This window comes from Gallus gallus, chromosome Z (genome assembly GCF_016699485.2).
Source record: "Gallus gallus isolate bGalGal1 chromosome Z, bGalGal1.mat.broiler.GRCg7b, whole genome shotgun sequence".
NCBI classification, from domain to species: Eukaryota; Metazoa; Chordata; class Aves; order Galliformes; family Phasianidae; genus Gallus; species Gallus gallus.
Window position 1 is genome coordinate 20,960,988 of NC_052572.1, and position 16,859 is coordinate 20,977,846.

The 16,859-nt window shown below is 34.9% G+C and overlaps 1 protein-coding gene across 4 annotated transcripts in view; it reads right to left on the reverse strand.

The window, feature by feature from the left end:
- The window catches only part of ADAMTS6 (ADAM metallopeptidase with thrombospondin type 1 motif 6), a 159,417-nt gene that overhangs the window by 44,271 nt on the left and 98,287 nt on the right, over nucleotides 1-16,859 (reverse strand). For all 4 annotated transcript variants that reach the window (XM_046905563.1, XM_025144948.3, XM_424749.8 and 1 more), the window contains exons 12-14: nucleotides 15,356-15,463; nucleotides 9,977-10,122; nucleotides 6,818-6,881 (exon numbers count right to left, since the gene is read on the reverse strand). In XM_046905563.1, the coding sequence (XP_046761519.1) occupies nucleotides 6,818-6,881; nucleotides 9,977-10,122; nucleotides 15,356-15,463 (318 nt within the window). The remainder of the gene's footprint in view (nucleotides 1-6,817; nucleotides 6,882-9,976; nucleotides 10,123-15,355; nucleotides 15,464-16,859) is intronic.

Genomic DNA, 16,859 nt, shown 5'->3' on the forward strand with positions numbered 1-16,859 from the left:
ATGCTTGTGGCCTTCCAGCCAAAAAGGAGCTTTACAGAAAAGGATCTGGGAGTCACAGTGGACAAGTTGAACACAAAACAATGCACTCTTACCACAAGGAAGGCAAGCAGTATCCTGGCCTGCATTAAGCAAAGTACTGCCAGAGGTGACTACTTTCCCTTCTTTTCTGCACTGGTGAGGCAAACTTTGCCAAGAGGGCTTGTGTAATCTCCATTATTGGAGATAACCAAAAGTCACCGGGGTCCTGATGAGCAACCATTTCAAGGTTTGCGCAAGCTGGGATAGACAAGACCCCCTCCAGGGGCTCCTTTCAATCTCAGTCATTCTGTGACTCTATAAGCAAAGCCTTTCCTTTTGATCATTCAGTTTCTGCCACAATTTCAACTGCTGATATCACTGCTTCCTCTTTCTTAAAGACAGCTTTGGTAGTTTGACAGAAAAACAGCTACACACACTTGCATGCTTAGCCTGGAATCTTACTCCTCACCAGAATAGCAGGCAAGGCAGGCAATACCTGGGAAGAGTTAACCATGGGAACAAAGCTACTTCTCCTCTACACTTAGACAAAACCATGGCCACTAAATGAACGCCCTATTCTGAGAATGTTACGTACAGCAAGACTGGGGGCATATTTATATATTTAACATCACTATCTCAGCTTCCACCATCTCTTTCTTTTCTCACACTGTCACTGAGATAACTGCTTTCAGAAATTGGAAAGGTACAGGAAATCAGATTTCTAGTGCCTTTTTCATTGTCAAATAGGGTTGAAAATTTTTCCTGAAAGAAACAGATGTGTAAGAAGCACCTGTTAACTTTCCACAGTGCTAGGACCTAACAACTACTACTCCACAACAGCTGACTTCCAGCTTATTCATTCCAATAAAATTTTACTTTTTAAGCAGGATGTCTGCTGATGATGAAGGGGATCATTGCTGCAACTTTACTCAAAACAGGCAATAGAAGGGCTACTGCTGGCATAGTTATGTCTTTTCATCATACTTCGTAAGTCACCTTAACCTATCCAAACAAGTATCTTTTGTATCCATGACACACTGTGTCCTTTCACACCTGACTGCACAACACCAGAAGAATTTCAGCACAGTATCTGGAAGCCTAGAAAAGCTTAAAATCACTGTGGTAACTCAAGATAGCAAAGAATGAAAGTAATCAATCAATTGGGACATTATTCCCTCTAGGTAGTGTAGGTGATGAAACAGTAACAGAATGGGAGAAAATGCTACTAGGGACATCTTATCAATTACCTTCGATAACAAAGAAAACCAAAAACACCTTGAAAGCAGATGTTCTAATCTGCTTTGGAATATCTGACAGACTCCAGATCTTACTTAAAAAATTAAGATCATCCCTGAAGAGAGCTATTCACTATTAAAAAGATGAATGATGTCAAAGGCTCCAATATCAAACACTGCACAAGCTGCATTTTGTTTGTAGGGAAAGTAGCTTTAGCTACATTAGTGTACCCACTTTTAAAACAAGAGCTCTTTCAGCACTGATGTGCAGTAGCAGATCATGGAGAGACAATTCATTTATAATGCTAACTACTTTATAATCTGAAATGACTGGATATAACTTAGTTAACATAGACTAGTACCACTCAGAGTTGTTAATGTGTTAAAAATGCTGAGTTAAATGGTTAAGAACACATCTAAAGATTACCATTATCAGAGAAAGTACCACAGATATTAGCTTGATAACATTTTTAGTTTCTTGACATTCTGTCCTGTTTTTAATAATCCTGCAGATTAAATTGTGATTTCCTATACTGCAAGTACTTTTAAGTAATTTCAAAAACTAATATATTGATGATATTAAAGCTTGTCTATAAGCCAGTGTCTTTGGCTCCAAAAATGTGAATACAACAATCCATGAGCAGATTTGGTGACCTGTACAGTAAAATAAATTTCCATTTTATTGGCTATGTCTTCTTAGCTAATACCAAAAAATGATAGCTCGTATCTCAGGATCTTGCTCTTCATCCCACCGATCAATTTTAACACTCTCAGGCATGTACTGAATCCAGCTTTGAGGTGGACATCAGACAGCCCTGCTGAAGACTGTAGCCAACAAACTCAAAAGAACAATACTCTGTACTCTGAATAAAGAAAAATACAACTGATGATTAAATTTATTTCTGTTGCATAAGTTTATTTCCTGTTGAGAATGTCACTACTACGTGGGAGAAAGTAAATGTAAAGATGGTGTCCTCAAGAAATGCATTTACAAAATTACAAAAAGACAGTTCTGTGGCACTGTCTCTCCATGTAGATATTCCTCTCCCAAAATAAATATGCAATAACTGTTTGACCTCATAGGGTAAGATATTTCACATTTTTCAAGGATTTAGGAGTTTGTACACGAGTAACTCTTGCCATAGGCTGCTTGTGTTTCTAATCTCTCTTTAGGAGATGACAAATCATGAGACAGGAATCTAATAAATGTGTAAGAACTTATAACAGGATATGAAGAACGTCCACAGAAGATGATGAAACAATTACAATTTTGAGTGAAAAAAAAATTTAAGAACAATACTAAAAATTTTAAACACTGAAGCAAAAATAGTTTAACAACTGTCAGCAAATCATTGAATGAATACTGACACAATACCAAACATCTCATCTTACAGAAATCTGTTTATCTTGGAGCTTCAATTCAGACAGACTTCGGTAATTGACCAGGTTTCCTATTAACAATGGATTACATCTGAAGATGAGAAACATTAACCATACCTATGAATGAACGTGTGCATAAAGGAAACAGACAACAGAAATAGTTTGCCTACATTTTTCTGTGAGAAAAGACTAAAGAGCAACAATCTTTGAAATGTATGCATACATCTATCCTTCTATGAAAAGAAAGTATTTACATAACCTGTAAGCAAAACATTTTATTGCATTTAAAAGATAAGGAGTCTTCTACATCTTAGATGTTTATCAGCTTGAGTTTCAAATCCTATATATATTTTAAATCACTTTCAGTTAGTTAAGCTGAAGTATTGTTTCTTGCAAGTAAGTGGTTGATGGTAGAAAATACAATTCTGATGATAGTGTTCTTTCTATCACTTTTTGTTTCTAAATTCATTAACTAATGTTCTTTTCTGCTGATCTCAATGTTTCCATTAGCAGATGCCTTTTGAATTAAGAAGTCATATGCGGCTTTGGAAGTCTTTGATGAGAAATATGCTTAGTAGGAGTGTGTGTGCTGTTTCCAAAGAATGAAAATGGTCATAAGAAAGGGCAACAGAACTAACTCATCTTTGAAAGAAAAATGAATTCAAAATGAGGTTTTTTTGCTAATGAATGGTGGGAGCTTTAGGGAGTGTTACATTTAAAATTACATATGGGCAATGAGTGTTGACACTGCAAAAACCTTCAAGAGAAAAGATGTACTAACAAAACATTTTTCATAAAAATGACAGATTTGCATGCTTTTAATGCTTACATTAATCAAACATACCATTCCATTAAAAATGTCAAGCACTAAGGACTGTAATAAATCTTGAAACAAAATCTACTGGTCTCAGCAATTCTTAGTTATTTAGAACCCTAAAGTTTACTATAAAAGAAACAGGCTACAATTGTCAAAACCATTAAGACAGTAAATTTAAATTTCAGTAAGTTACAATACGTCTATGCACTGAAAAAACATGCCCACCCCTCCCACCCTTCACCGTCCCCCCCTTCTAGATTAAAAAAAATTATTCACAGTCAAACTTTTAAAATGGCATTTACAAATACCCTAGCCCAGGTCTGCAACTGTTCAAGGTTTGTTTTTAAAACTTAGACAGTGACACTGAAGGTTTCTTTTTTCAACTCCTTGTTTAAATTATTGAAATCTGACCATAAGCAGGAAATAAACACTTTGGACTACAGGATTATAACATCAAAAGATTTGGATAACTTGGAGCAGTGTTTTGAAATAATGCAATGGATGCAAATTACTACATTTGGATTTGGACTAAACAAGTGTACAAGCTCAACCTGAGGAATGACCTCCTAAATGCCAGCGCCTCATAAAGAGATTTGGTGCTGTGAGTCAATACTGGCTGAATAAATGCTGTCAATGTTTTAAGAAAAATGAACACAGTACTGAAATTTATAAACATAATTTCATCACTAAGATAACAGAGTTCCAAGCTTCCTTTTGACAGAAACTGACCAAAAAAAAAAAACAACAACAAAAAAAAAAACAAAAAAAAACAAAACTGTGCAGAGTTTGTCTACCACACTACAAGAAAATGCGCACTACTGGGATGCCAAAGATGGTTAGCAGAGAGACTATCTAGTGCAAAGAGGACTAAGAGGAGACATGACAGTAGTCTGTGAACAGAGGAACGACTGCCACAGGGGGAACACGGTCTTCTAAATCACACCTGGAATAGAGTAAGATTCTTAAAGGATGGAAAAACATGCTATATTTTAGGAAAGTGGTTCTGGAAAGTAAAGATTCTAATGTTATCTCAAAACAAGTTAGACAGCTCCATAACTATCAGTTGAAAATGGTTTAATGACAGTTGATTTTGACTCTGAACCAGGGAACAGCCAGAATGGCCTCCCCAGGCACCTTTCAAATGTTCCTTCTGTGACCTTTTCAGCTTCTTCTTTGCAATAAATAAGAAGCGTAGAGAGAATAAGGGAAGCAAAGTAAATCTGGAAGAATTTCTTAGAAGTACCTGACATTAAGAAATTAAAAATTTTAAGAATAAAAGAAATCCTAGCAACATTTCAACAGTATCACTAAGTATGACATACCAACTTTAAAAAAAAAAAAAAGACAATTTAAAAATTGTTGAATATTTGTGAGGCAGCAGGATATTGTATTATCTAAACCTTCTTGTGTGCTAGTGACTGATGTGCTTGCCTGATATCAGACCAAAATAAGCAGAGAAGCTGATAGTGACTTGGCTAATACTGGCTTAAAAGAAAGATACATGATAATACAGACCAGTGTCTTGTACAAGAATACTATAACATCTTATCACATACAAATCTATATGTTTCCTGGTGAAAATAAAGAATAACACAATATACCTAGATTTTAATGAGCCACGTAAATTAGTAGTGCACTGCATCTCAATTAAAAACCAAACCAAACCTGCACTAGTTCAGTAAAGTATGTTAAATTTGCTAGTTATTGATTGGTAACTAACAAATAAAAGACTTCAATAAGGAATCATTACTTAGTTGGTGAATTGAATTCACTGTTGAATTTCCTATCAACTGTGAAAATGAGAAACATGTTAGGCATCATTCAACATTTTTGTTTCTGAACTGGAGCTATAAAGAACAGGATATTTTCCAATTTCACAAGAACCAGTTGTGTGAAAAATAAAATGACAGTAAATTAATTACAGAGCATCATCTGGCAAGCTGGATTCATTCAAATGAAAATTGCACAAAGACACCGAACACAGCTGATCTTTTGAAATCTACTGAAAAAGTAAGACAGTCAGGTTTTTCCTACTGGTGTAACTTGGAGGGCAGCAGGACTGGAAAAGATTTACAATTCATATTGGACAAGAAGCTGAGCTTCAGACTCTCCTACAACACTATGGTAAAAAGGCCTTGCACACCTCTTGGGTATGTGAACAAAGTAGCTGTGATAGGGAGTACAGAACTGCATTTAAATCTGAAAATTTGTAATACTGTTGAACAGTGAGAATAAACTTCATTGGAAAATCTCATGTATGCAGAGATAACACATGAAAATTAACAGTGATCATAATAACAAAGTATATTAAAGGAAACAATACTAATTTTTTTTTTTTGTGTGTGTGTGTGTGTGTGTGTGTATGTGTGTGAAATATATCCAAAGATGAAAAGCTGAAATAACTCTGTTATATACACACCATACATACACGGATTCTTCCACTGTTAAGAGCTTTCTTGTTCTGAGAAGAAAACCAAGTTGAATTTGAAGCTAAGAAATTATGGAAGCCCGCTTTTCGTTTGTATTGTTACTAACTTAGAAAACTACTAGTGAATTGCTATGTTATGTACTTTTCTCATTCAATTTTGTTCAATTTTTAACTTATTTGAATTTATAATTTTTGTTAGTCATTTGATTTTGAACATTTGCACACTGCCCCACCTCCTTCCTCAGTTTTAGCTCATTACTTGGCGGGTTCAACCAAAACTGCATGATCATTCTGGTAACACAAGAACCAATGGATGCCTGAAGGCAAAACAATGCACTTATACTGGAAGAAATACATTTTCACAGAATACCAAAGAAGACCGTGAACACTGAAAGTTATATAGGTATAAAAAGCAGGTTTAGAAGTAGAGGGATGGCTGAGGATAGTCCAATTTGTGAAGGTTAAACAATAAACAAGACAGATAAAAAGTGAGGTTCAAAAAATCTTTCAGCACCCAGCTTCTGGAAACTTCTAAGGAAGGAAATGTCACACTTGGCTCCTATAATTTTGTAATTTTTTCCTAAACACTAATTATTAACAACTATTGAGAGATACTAGGCTAGTCAGAACAGAATTTCAGTTTAATGTATAATGGAACTCCCTATGCTCCTTGTTCACCTTAAACCGGAATGCTCAGCTTGAACTTGCTCCAGGTCTTAAGAATGAAGGCAGCAGTTGGGCACCCCATTGAGACAGAGATCTCAACATACAGCAAAGCTTGTACAGTGTCCACTGTATAGAGATGCCCAACAGAAATGCATGCCAGTGAAGCACTGAATTCACAGATTTTGTGAACTGGAAAAAAATGCATAAATGCATCTGTTGCTGATAAAATTAAAAACAGACATGTTGCTCTACAAAGGAACAAAATTTACTTACATCGGTATTGCAGGAGCGATATCTCTTCCTTTCTCCAAGACAATATTTGCCTCCACCTGAAGGCCTGGAAAAAGATGTTTTATGTCTTAGTTTATGTTTCAGCATAAACACATGTTCATGAGATTTATATTATAAGCATAAATACAAGTACATAAGATATACATAGGTTGCTCTGAAAGAAATGACTCCTATTTATGTCCATGTAAGCAACAACAGATAAAAAGAGTCCGATAACACAGTCCTATAGAACAAATTCCTACCTATGAAACACTGATTTTCAACACAGTCATCACCATTAGCTATGCATTTTTTCCAGCAATGAACAAGAGTCAGCATGCTACACTCAAAAAGAATCTGCACGGCCGTCTGGAACGATGATGCAATCGAGGAAACTGCCACCTTAAGCCTCTGATTGGCTCATAAGGTCCTGAAAAATTTGCACACAGTGTTCTTTCTGTCCCTGTGTGAGCATTTGTAGGATCCACCTGGCACAAACTGGTGGACACTCCAACACTGCAACCATTGTTTACAACATAGTGAAGCCGATATTCAGCTCCATATACAGTTCCCTGGTTGTAACTGGCCAATTCGCATGGATGAGCTGATCAAATCACTCTTCATTTTGTGGTGTGACAGCTGCGCATGGCTGTCTGGAATGGCTCATCTTTCACACTGCTGTTGCCACTGCTGAAACACACCACCCACCACCCCACTGTGCTCGCATCCAGTGTTTGGTCTCTATCAACATTCAAAGTGCCGATGAATGTCCATAGGTGCCATTTTTTCCACATGGATAGAATGGAGAAATTCAGTGACACACTTTTGCTTCCATGTTAGATGCCACTTTGTCAGAGTGCCCCTCTGCTGCCATCTGTCACAGGGCAACACATAATGGAATATGGTTGGGAAGGTTCAACCTCTGCTGCCATAACACCAGCATTTGCATCTGACAGCATGGGCTAACATAATAAAAGGGGAGGCATTAGTTTCAGAGCAGCCCTCATGAATTGTATAACATAAAAATAAATGACACGAAATTTTTAAGGCATGATTTTAAAATATTTTTCTTAATAAGAACTGTATGATTGACTTGAATGTCAGCAGATGCAAAATAGTACTGGGTGCTTAAAATCTTCACTCACAGTATTCATCTAGTTTGTAAGGATTTCAGTCAATGTAGTGTAATTGTATTTTGAACATATTAAAAATGTAATGCTTTTGTGTGTGTGTGTGTGTGTGTGTGTGTGTGTGTGTAAGAAGCCTACTCACATTTTCGTATTACTCTCTTAGCAATAACAAAATGAAGAAACTGCCTGCTAAATATTGGAGTGAGTAGCAAAGACTGCATTTTCAAGAATCTGATTCTGATTTGATTTAAGTAGTATTAAATCTGAAGAAACTCCAGAGTAAGCAGGTTTCTATTAGTGTGATTAAGACGCTGGCTCTTAAATTCCTAGATTGTTCAAGAGCCTTATCTATCTTCCACAGAGCTCAAATAATAATTAACATTGACTTTAGTGGAAGATTAATCAGCCATCAGATCTTTGGCTCATAACTTGAGAGTAGAAATGAAAAACACTTAATGTTTGTTTTATAATAAAGGAATAGAAGAACTTTTAGTTAACTAAACATTAAATCAATACTATTTTCACGTTACAGATATTTAACCAGGAATCCTAATGAACCAAAAGGAAATTTTTCCTAATGCAGGCATTGGAATAATAATAAAAAAATTGCATATGCTTGCTACACTGCTAATTATCTTTCAACATAATAGATACAGATGGAGATAGGAGTAGCTAAAAACCTTACAGTATTAATCATGCTTCATGCAAACATTTCACTACCATTTTTACACAGTGTTGTGACGAAGATTACATGCTTAGTTTATTGTTCTCTCAGTAATAAAGTCTGACATGTTATCTATGAGCATATATAATTTTTAATCTGTTCAGTAAGTCGTGGTGTATTCCAGAGTTGACTGATAGTAACAGATAATGACAGAAAGGAAAAAGATCACTTTAAGTAGCAGTAATGTCACATCATGGTGCCTGTCTTACAGATCATTGTGGGAAACTGAAGTACAGCCTGGGTTGCAAAATTTTGGGTACAAGAAATAAAGAACTTTAAGTATACTAAGAGGAGAAGGTAAGACAGGAATGACAGAAGTCACAGAAGGGATTTTCATGAAAGAAATATGATGCTTTCAAGAAAAAGTGGTCTTGGAGGCTGACAAACAGGGAGGTAGACTTTAAAGTTAACTATCATGATGGAAGTAGAGATCGTGAGAAGAACAAAGTACTAAGTAATAAAACTATTACAGATAACTACAGCTATAATGAAATAACCCAAACAGGACAAGGAGAAACAGAAAAAAAAAGCAGTGAATTTTGCTGAAAATTCAGCAAAGAACAGCAATGGAAATAAGTAAGCATTCCTCATCTGCGAAGCACAAGTGACAGAGAAAAGCACTTACCCAACAGACCTTCTCTACAACAGTGCTTGGGACATTGGGAAGCAGACAGATGCTACTACGAGGTGATATACAGAACAGACCAAGCTGTAGTGGAGAAGGTGCTCCCTCTTGAGAGAGAATAAATGGACCAGTAGGGAGTGGTGGCAAGGAGGGAAGTAGCTCAATTGTTTTAAGACTCAGTGGGAAGTCAAAACTAAGTGTTGAATGTGACAGAACATAAATGTACTGTATGCTCAGCAATATTACTAATTACAGTTTATATGTAATATGCAAACCACTGAATGCAAAATCTTGGAAACAGTGCTGCTTTTTTAATAATAACTGGCAATAGTTATTTATATTCTAGATTAACACCAGAGGTTATATGGATAATGGAAAAAAAAAGAAATTTAATTCATATTTTAAATATATTGTGTATAAAAGGAAGTTTGAAAAACAAAATTGTTCTAGTCACTACTAAATATAATTTCAGCAATCTAAATACTACATACATCAGAGATAAATTAAAAAACATTAGAACTATGCCAAGTGAGCTTCTCCTGTTTAACTGTTTCTGTCTGTTATTTTGAAGACAAATGCTGGCAAACCAGCAAAACATTTTTACAGATAAGATGTGAAACCACAGTTTTGAATAAATTCCAACTGTGTCTTTCTGTTGGCTCCGGCTTACTTTAGCTACTTACGCTGGACTGTCACAGTGTCTTATTGATGAGGAGACTCCTCCACCGCAGGTCCTGCTGCACTCTCCCCATATTGACCACGGACCCCAGTCCCCATCTATGCTCTGGGGCCAAGTGCCAAAAGGAACGCACTCTCCCTGATAGCACCACTGAAAGATTTCACCAAAAAGAAGCAAACAGAATAAACTTTAAGGCTGACAGTTATCATGAAAGAAAAATACAAGGGTCAGGCAATGACCAATTATAGTCATCAGCATTCTCTGAACAGATAACAAGAATAATATTTTACTTAATCTAGCAATGTTTAGACACTGGTAAGGGCATGTGTGATTTGTTAATTGTCTTCACTAAGCTCTGCATTGTAAGTGCCAAACACACAACAGAAGTTTTAGCAAGCCTAAAAAAGAATAATTTATTTTTCCATTATACATCCTTGCTAATGTTTCATAATAAGGGAACCACCACGTAGAAGCTGTATTAAGTTTAAACACTAAGAGTCCTTTCTGAAATTAGTCTAGCAGAGCAAGCTCCAATTAACAATTCATGCAGGGGCTTCATTATGCAAAAACTACTGTTTTCCCCAGTAGTAATTTCGAGAAACTATTCCCCTACATTTTAAAAAAGTATCTGGACAAAGCTACAATAGAAGAAGAATCTGTTGTAGTACTTCCTCTATTGTAATGCTACAGACATAACAAAAGCAGTGCCAAGGCATGAGACATGGTACAGAAAATCACTGTAACTGCTCATTTGCTCAGCAGCAGAACAATGTACTTTTTTCATGCAAACTGAAACTCTGTAATATTATTACTTAAATTGGTCATAAAAAATGTCAGTGAATTCAAATAAAATGATTCTTGTGAAAGTAAGTTCATCACTTCCTAAGTCAGCAACTTTATTAAACAATACAGAAATAACCAGTGAGTCACAGTTTGATCCACATTCTATTGTAGCACAGAAAATCTAAAACAGTTCAATTAAATGATTCATTACCACCATTAATGCATCCAGCAACAGAATAGAGCATGGCCTCAGCTGTACAATGTCCTAGATCTGCACATTTCAATTCCAAAAGGTGGACATCTTTTGCCTAACTGCCTTGAAGTACCATAACAGACATAATATTGATGCTTTTCAGAAAAAAAAAAAAAAAAGAGATAACTTCTGTGTCCAAAATCATGAATATGAATTTGAAAGAATGCACTGAGACATACACTAAAAACACAGTGAGACGTATCTGTGTTCAGACCATATACAGTATAAAAAGAGTCAGTGTGGAGTTTAATTGGTACAGCAAAACCAAATTTTCTCTTCTTATCCTAAGGCTCACCTAAAGTCTCAGTCCCAGCAGTGTAGAATCAAGTAAAACAATTAAATGTAGCCACTAGCACAGACCTGAATTACTCTGGATTTTTATGATACCAAGTGAAAATACAATTTAATCTGCAGATTAGATTTCTGCAGATTCAGAAAAAAAAATAATTGATAAAGGTTTGATACTAAGAAGGGTTATACAGTGTTAGTCAATGTAAATTGATTAAAAATTTTAGGTTTTCATTAGAAATTTCTCTTTGAATAGAAAGTACATTAATTGTCAAGCATTTCAAAAGGCCTATGAATGCATATCTAATGTGTTAATAATAAGTTGTGTAGCTTATCATCAGCAAATGCACCTAGATACGAAGTAGTTTTGCATACACATGCTACCATTTAACATTAATAAAAGTGAAAACTAACATTATTTTTCTAACCACATCATTCTGTTTTCTCTCAATACATTTTAATTACCATAATATAATATATATTTATATATGTTACATATCATATAAATTATATATGTTACACTATAAATATGTTTTTATATTTATATTAATTTCTTTTTGTATGTTGTTCTTGAACATATTTTGAAGAATAGCTGCTACAATCCAGCATATTTCTGTTTATAAACCTCTTCCTCTACCTACCCATTTCTAGAAAAACAAAAAAACAGCATTCAAGTGCCCTCAGAAAGTGTATAAAGAGGAATATTTAAAATCTGAGGTTCAAAATTACCTTTTCTATCAGGTCATCTTTTCATCTCAGCCTAGACAGTGTTGTATTTTAGACCTGTGACCAAACAGTGTTGATAGCACTGTTTCCTGACCAGTGCCTGCATGGCCACAAGGCTTTCTCTCTTTCTCACTTTGCCCCTCCAGGAGGTAGACTGGATAGGGACAGGGCCATGACAGCTGACCTGAATTGGCAAAAGGATATCCCATACAGCCTAGAACATCATATTCAACAATAAAACTGGCATCATGCTCAGCAGTAACAGTGCTAGGGTCCTTGCAAGGCAGTTATTGCTTAGAGACTGGCTGGGCATTGGTCTGCTGATGGGAGGTGGTGAGTGACTGATTGCCTCTGCATCGCTTGTTACTTTTCTTTTATTAAAGGTTTAGAGCTGGAATACTAATTGTCCTCTCCCACTGGAGAGGGAACTTTCAATTAGTTCCTGAGAAATGCAGAGAGACAGTGGAGATGCATTTCACAACACATTAAATGTGCACAAAATTGTAACTCTGAATAATATGAGCAGTCTGGGATTCTTTTTGTAGAGATCGTTAACAGTGTAAGAAAATACGGTAGAAGAAAATATGACCACTTCTGTAAGAAGTTTAGATATTTTATAACAGAATGCTTCTCAAAAACTCATTGAGCAAACACTGTGATACAGAGGAAAATTTATATCATTTTACAAACACAGGAAAAAAGAAGGTGAATTCTATTTAAGTTTTTCATCTCAGCTAAAACAATGGATTTTCAATCAATAATCTCTACTGTTATTTTGCATAGAAAATTGATATCCAATAATAGCTTGAATTTACATCACTATGTAATCCAGATATTCCAACTGTTCTTTCAGCACACTGTGTTTTCTCATTCTGCCCATTTGCCCCTCATTTACAAGTTTAGAATGGGTTTATACAATGATGTGGGACCAGAGAGAAACTCCATCCATACCTGAAAAATTTGGGAAAAGTATACCTTTTTGAACCCAACCAACGTATGAACCCCTTCACCAAGGCTTGAAGGTGTTACAGAACAGATGGTCTGTCAGCAGCAAAAAAAACCCTCATACTATTCTATTTCCTTTTATGCAGAAACAGCTGAATAATTTACGGAAAAAAACTAAAAATCTTCAGGCTTATGCAGACATCAACTGTGTTTCAACCCAAAGAGTTAAAGTTTGGCACATTTATATAAGCAACTACAAGAAGGATTATAATAAAGCGTTAGGCAATTTTTATTCTAGAAATCCCTCCTAACTCTGCCAATAAGCTATTAATGCACACTCCATCATCAAATGATCAAATTTTGCCTTGAGTTAATGGTTACACAGAATTTACATCAGTGTAACTAAAAGCAGAAATTGATCCTCTAAATACGATAAAGTAGTCTGGGATCTTGCTAGGTCTTTAGAACAGGGAATGTCATTTATTATATATTTGGACAGAGCCCAACAAAATAGGGCCTAATTTGGTTGTGGCCTTTAGGCGTGACTGCCATATAAATGTTACTATTATAACAATAATAAAGTGTTATTGTAACCTATTATTTTCTCCTTAGCATGTGGTGAAGAGAACTACATATTTGGAAAGAACTGTGTTTTCTGTTTATTTGCTAAAAGGAACTATTAATTTACAGGAATCCTTGAAGTATACAGCTGCAATTCTCTGCTGTTCAAGGGCACAAGCAGTTTAGTTTTGTAAAATAATACTGATTCCCACAATTCTCTCTAAAATCTAAGAAGAGAAGGTACTGGAGATGTTTTGTAGAGAGCTAATTGATTAAAGCCTCTGGTAAATGGACACAGTAACTGTCTTAAAGCATCTTGACTTCTCCACTGTAGTTTAAATGGTTTGAAAAATATAAATTGAGGTAAATTGCTCCTTGTAGCTGACAAGGAGTGCTGGTTCCAAAATAAACCTAGACTGTTGATTTAAGAATAAGGCTCCTAGCATTTTCTATTACTCTAATAAAAGGTAACATTTTCAGTAAAATGTGAAGGTCTCTCTATTTTCATTGGCTAACTCTATTTTTTAAAATGACCCCTTCAATGAATGTATTTAACACTGTTTACCAATATTTCCAAACTCGGCATGGAAAAGTCATCACAATGGTGCTAGGTCATGGGCCCTGAAGGAAACCATCAGCAAGGATTAATAAACTGTGACAGCTGCCCAAAAGCTTTCATTCTATTTAAACATCTGATTGCAAGTCAAAATGCAGTGTAATCTTTGTTGAAACTAGCCTAGCTAGCATGACAAGAATCAGCACAGAGAACTGATCGTAACAGTCATTGTTAGGAAAAAATCCAATCTGGAGCACTAAATCTTAATGACAGATGCAGCAACACTCAAAGAGATGCTAGAAACTGTTTGATATAATAAGCTGCCATCATTTTATAAAAACTTGCATAAAATGTAATATATTATCTTGGGAAATGGCATATGGCAGTAACTTTTTTTTCAGTACAAAACCTGTAAATTAAAGATCAAATTATTTTTCTCCCCTCTAGGATCTGTATAGATTTTCCCTTGCAATTGGGAAAAATCCATTACTATTCTTTTTAAAGAATAATTTTTTTAAAAAAAATCTTTTTAAATTTGAAAATTATTTTCAGAATTTTGTCTGAAACTACTAAAACATATTCAGTGTTTGAAAATCAAAACTCACATGTTCAGACAGATATAGCAGTAGTAGACTTATCTGTTGCAACACTGACTTTTGGTAATTTTCTGTTAGGTAGAAGAGAAAGCTCTTCAAAGTTACACAGTTAAGCAGTATTAAATAATAATAAAAAGTCAGAACAGATTGGCTCTGGGAAACACGGGCTTTTTGAAACCACTTTTAGTAAGACAACCTTTTTTCTATATGCTTGTATGATTCACCTAGTGTCTGAAGGAATAAAGATGCTTTTATCTCCTATGAGAATAATAGAATTCAGGCTCAAGATTTGTTACTCATTTTCAGTCTATGAAAGACCTTGTATTGTCATGACCTTTTTGGTAAAGTTCTGTAAAATTTCATAAAGATTTAAAAAACAGTGTTTTTACACAAATAACCCAGAAAATAAAGAGAGACTGTGTAATTCTTGGTTTTGTTTTGCTTTGTTTTGTTTTAAATTCAGGAAATAAAATTATGCAGCTTTATATAATTTTATATATATATAAAATTGTTAAATAAATTCTGCAGGGCAATAACATTAGGATGCTAATTTATTTGGATCCCTCCTTTTTTAAACTCTTACTTGAACATTAGGACTTTAATTTTCGAAATTTTCCTTCTTGTAATCTCCAAACAATAAATTATTTCTTCAAACAATAAATTGCTTGTACTCACCCCCTTTTCAATGCTTCCTGTTTGGCAAAGAGTACCTTCAGCTGCTGGAATACTATTGGTAACACAGCGGTTACTTTTGCTGAGACACCAGAGCTCTCTACACACTTCCTAGGAAAGAAGGCAGAAGCAAGTTGATCAGAGTAACAGCCTAAAATTGCTTCAAGTCTTCATATAAGCACGTACACAAGATTTTATTCTGAACATACTACAACAGTTTGGCTGGAGAAATATGTCTAGGGGGTTGTAAAATATTCTGTAGCAATTTAATTGTCACCATATTCTAAATACAGACACTGTGCCACAAAACATCTGAAAGCATCAAACTGTAGACTACAAAAATGTGATCTTCCTCACCCACTATGCACATAATGTTTTGTCACAGCTGTTTTGTCTGAGCAGCATATTTATTTTATATTTACATTTTAGTGCTGTTGTAAAAGTCTATTGTAAAAAAATGTGCTGTAGTGTCTCCATTACTAACATCATCTGACTTAAAAGATCATGGTAAAAGGAAAGATACTGTTAATGTTTAAATATGAACCATCAAGATTTGTTTCCTTCGGCTCAAACTGAAAGGTTTCTGAGCTTGGATTACTTGCAATCCTCTTCTGGAACACGTGCTAAAACATTAAATATTTACAATATTAAACTATTTCATTTAAGTATTTTAGATTTGTGGCTGATGTTTCATACATAATTTAGCCTATCTAATTTCCTCCATTGTCAGCATTAAACAGTTTTTCCAATAACCTTTTCTTCTACAGTATTTTCTCATTTGGTTTTGTGCATTTACTCATTTAAATTAAGTCAAGTTGTATTGACATTACAGATTCATAATTAAATATGCAGGGTTGAAATTCACAATGCGAAGCACAATCCAAAGTTGGCTAATGACTTGGGAAATCTCCATGGGCACTTCAATTGCCCTTCACTCGAGCTATATACATAGAACAGAATTAGAAATTACTTGCTTTTATAGTAACTGATAATTTTTGCACAGTAATTTTTGTTGTATTCCTTTTGAGATCTCCATAAGACTTAACAACCTGCTTATAGATATTTTCTATTTCAAAGTATTTTTGAAAGTTTGAAAGGTATTCAGATCTTAAAAATGACCTTGTGATAATCATTACTATTGCATTTTATTAAACACCTGCTTAAAGTCATACCCTGACATAATTCTGGTATAGGTTATTATGCTGTATCTTGGTACAAAGAGCAAAAAGGAAAACATGGTATGAGTAAAATAAGCTTACCAGCCTTGCATCTAGCTCCTCCACAAATTTACTGTTTGTCTGAGGAAATGAATAACTAGCACCTAGGCTTTTCTGTAAACCTCACTTGGAACAACTGTTCAGATTTTCCCCAAGATTCATGTTTCTTGCATTGTACTGCATACATTTTAAACATTATTACCTGGTAGCCACAACAACAGTTCAAAAGTACAAGCTCCTCTTGAATAATGAAAATTATTTTCTAAATTTAAAATCAGGTGGTGTCACTC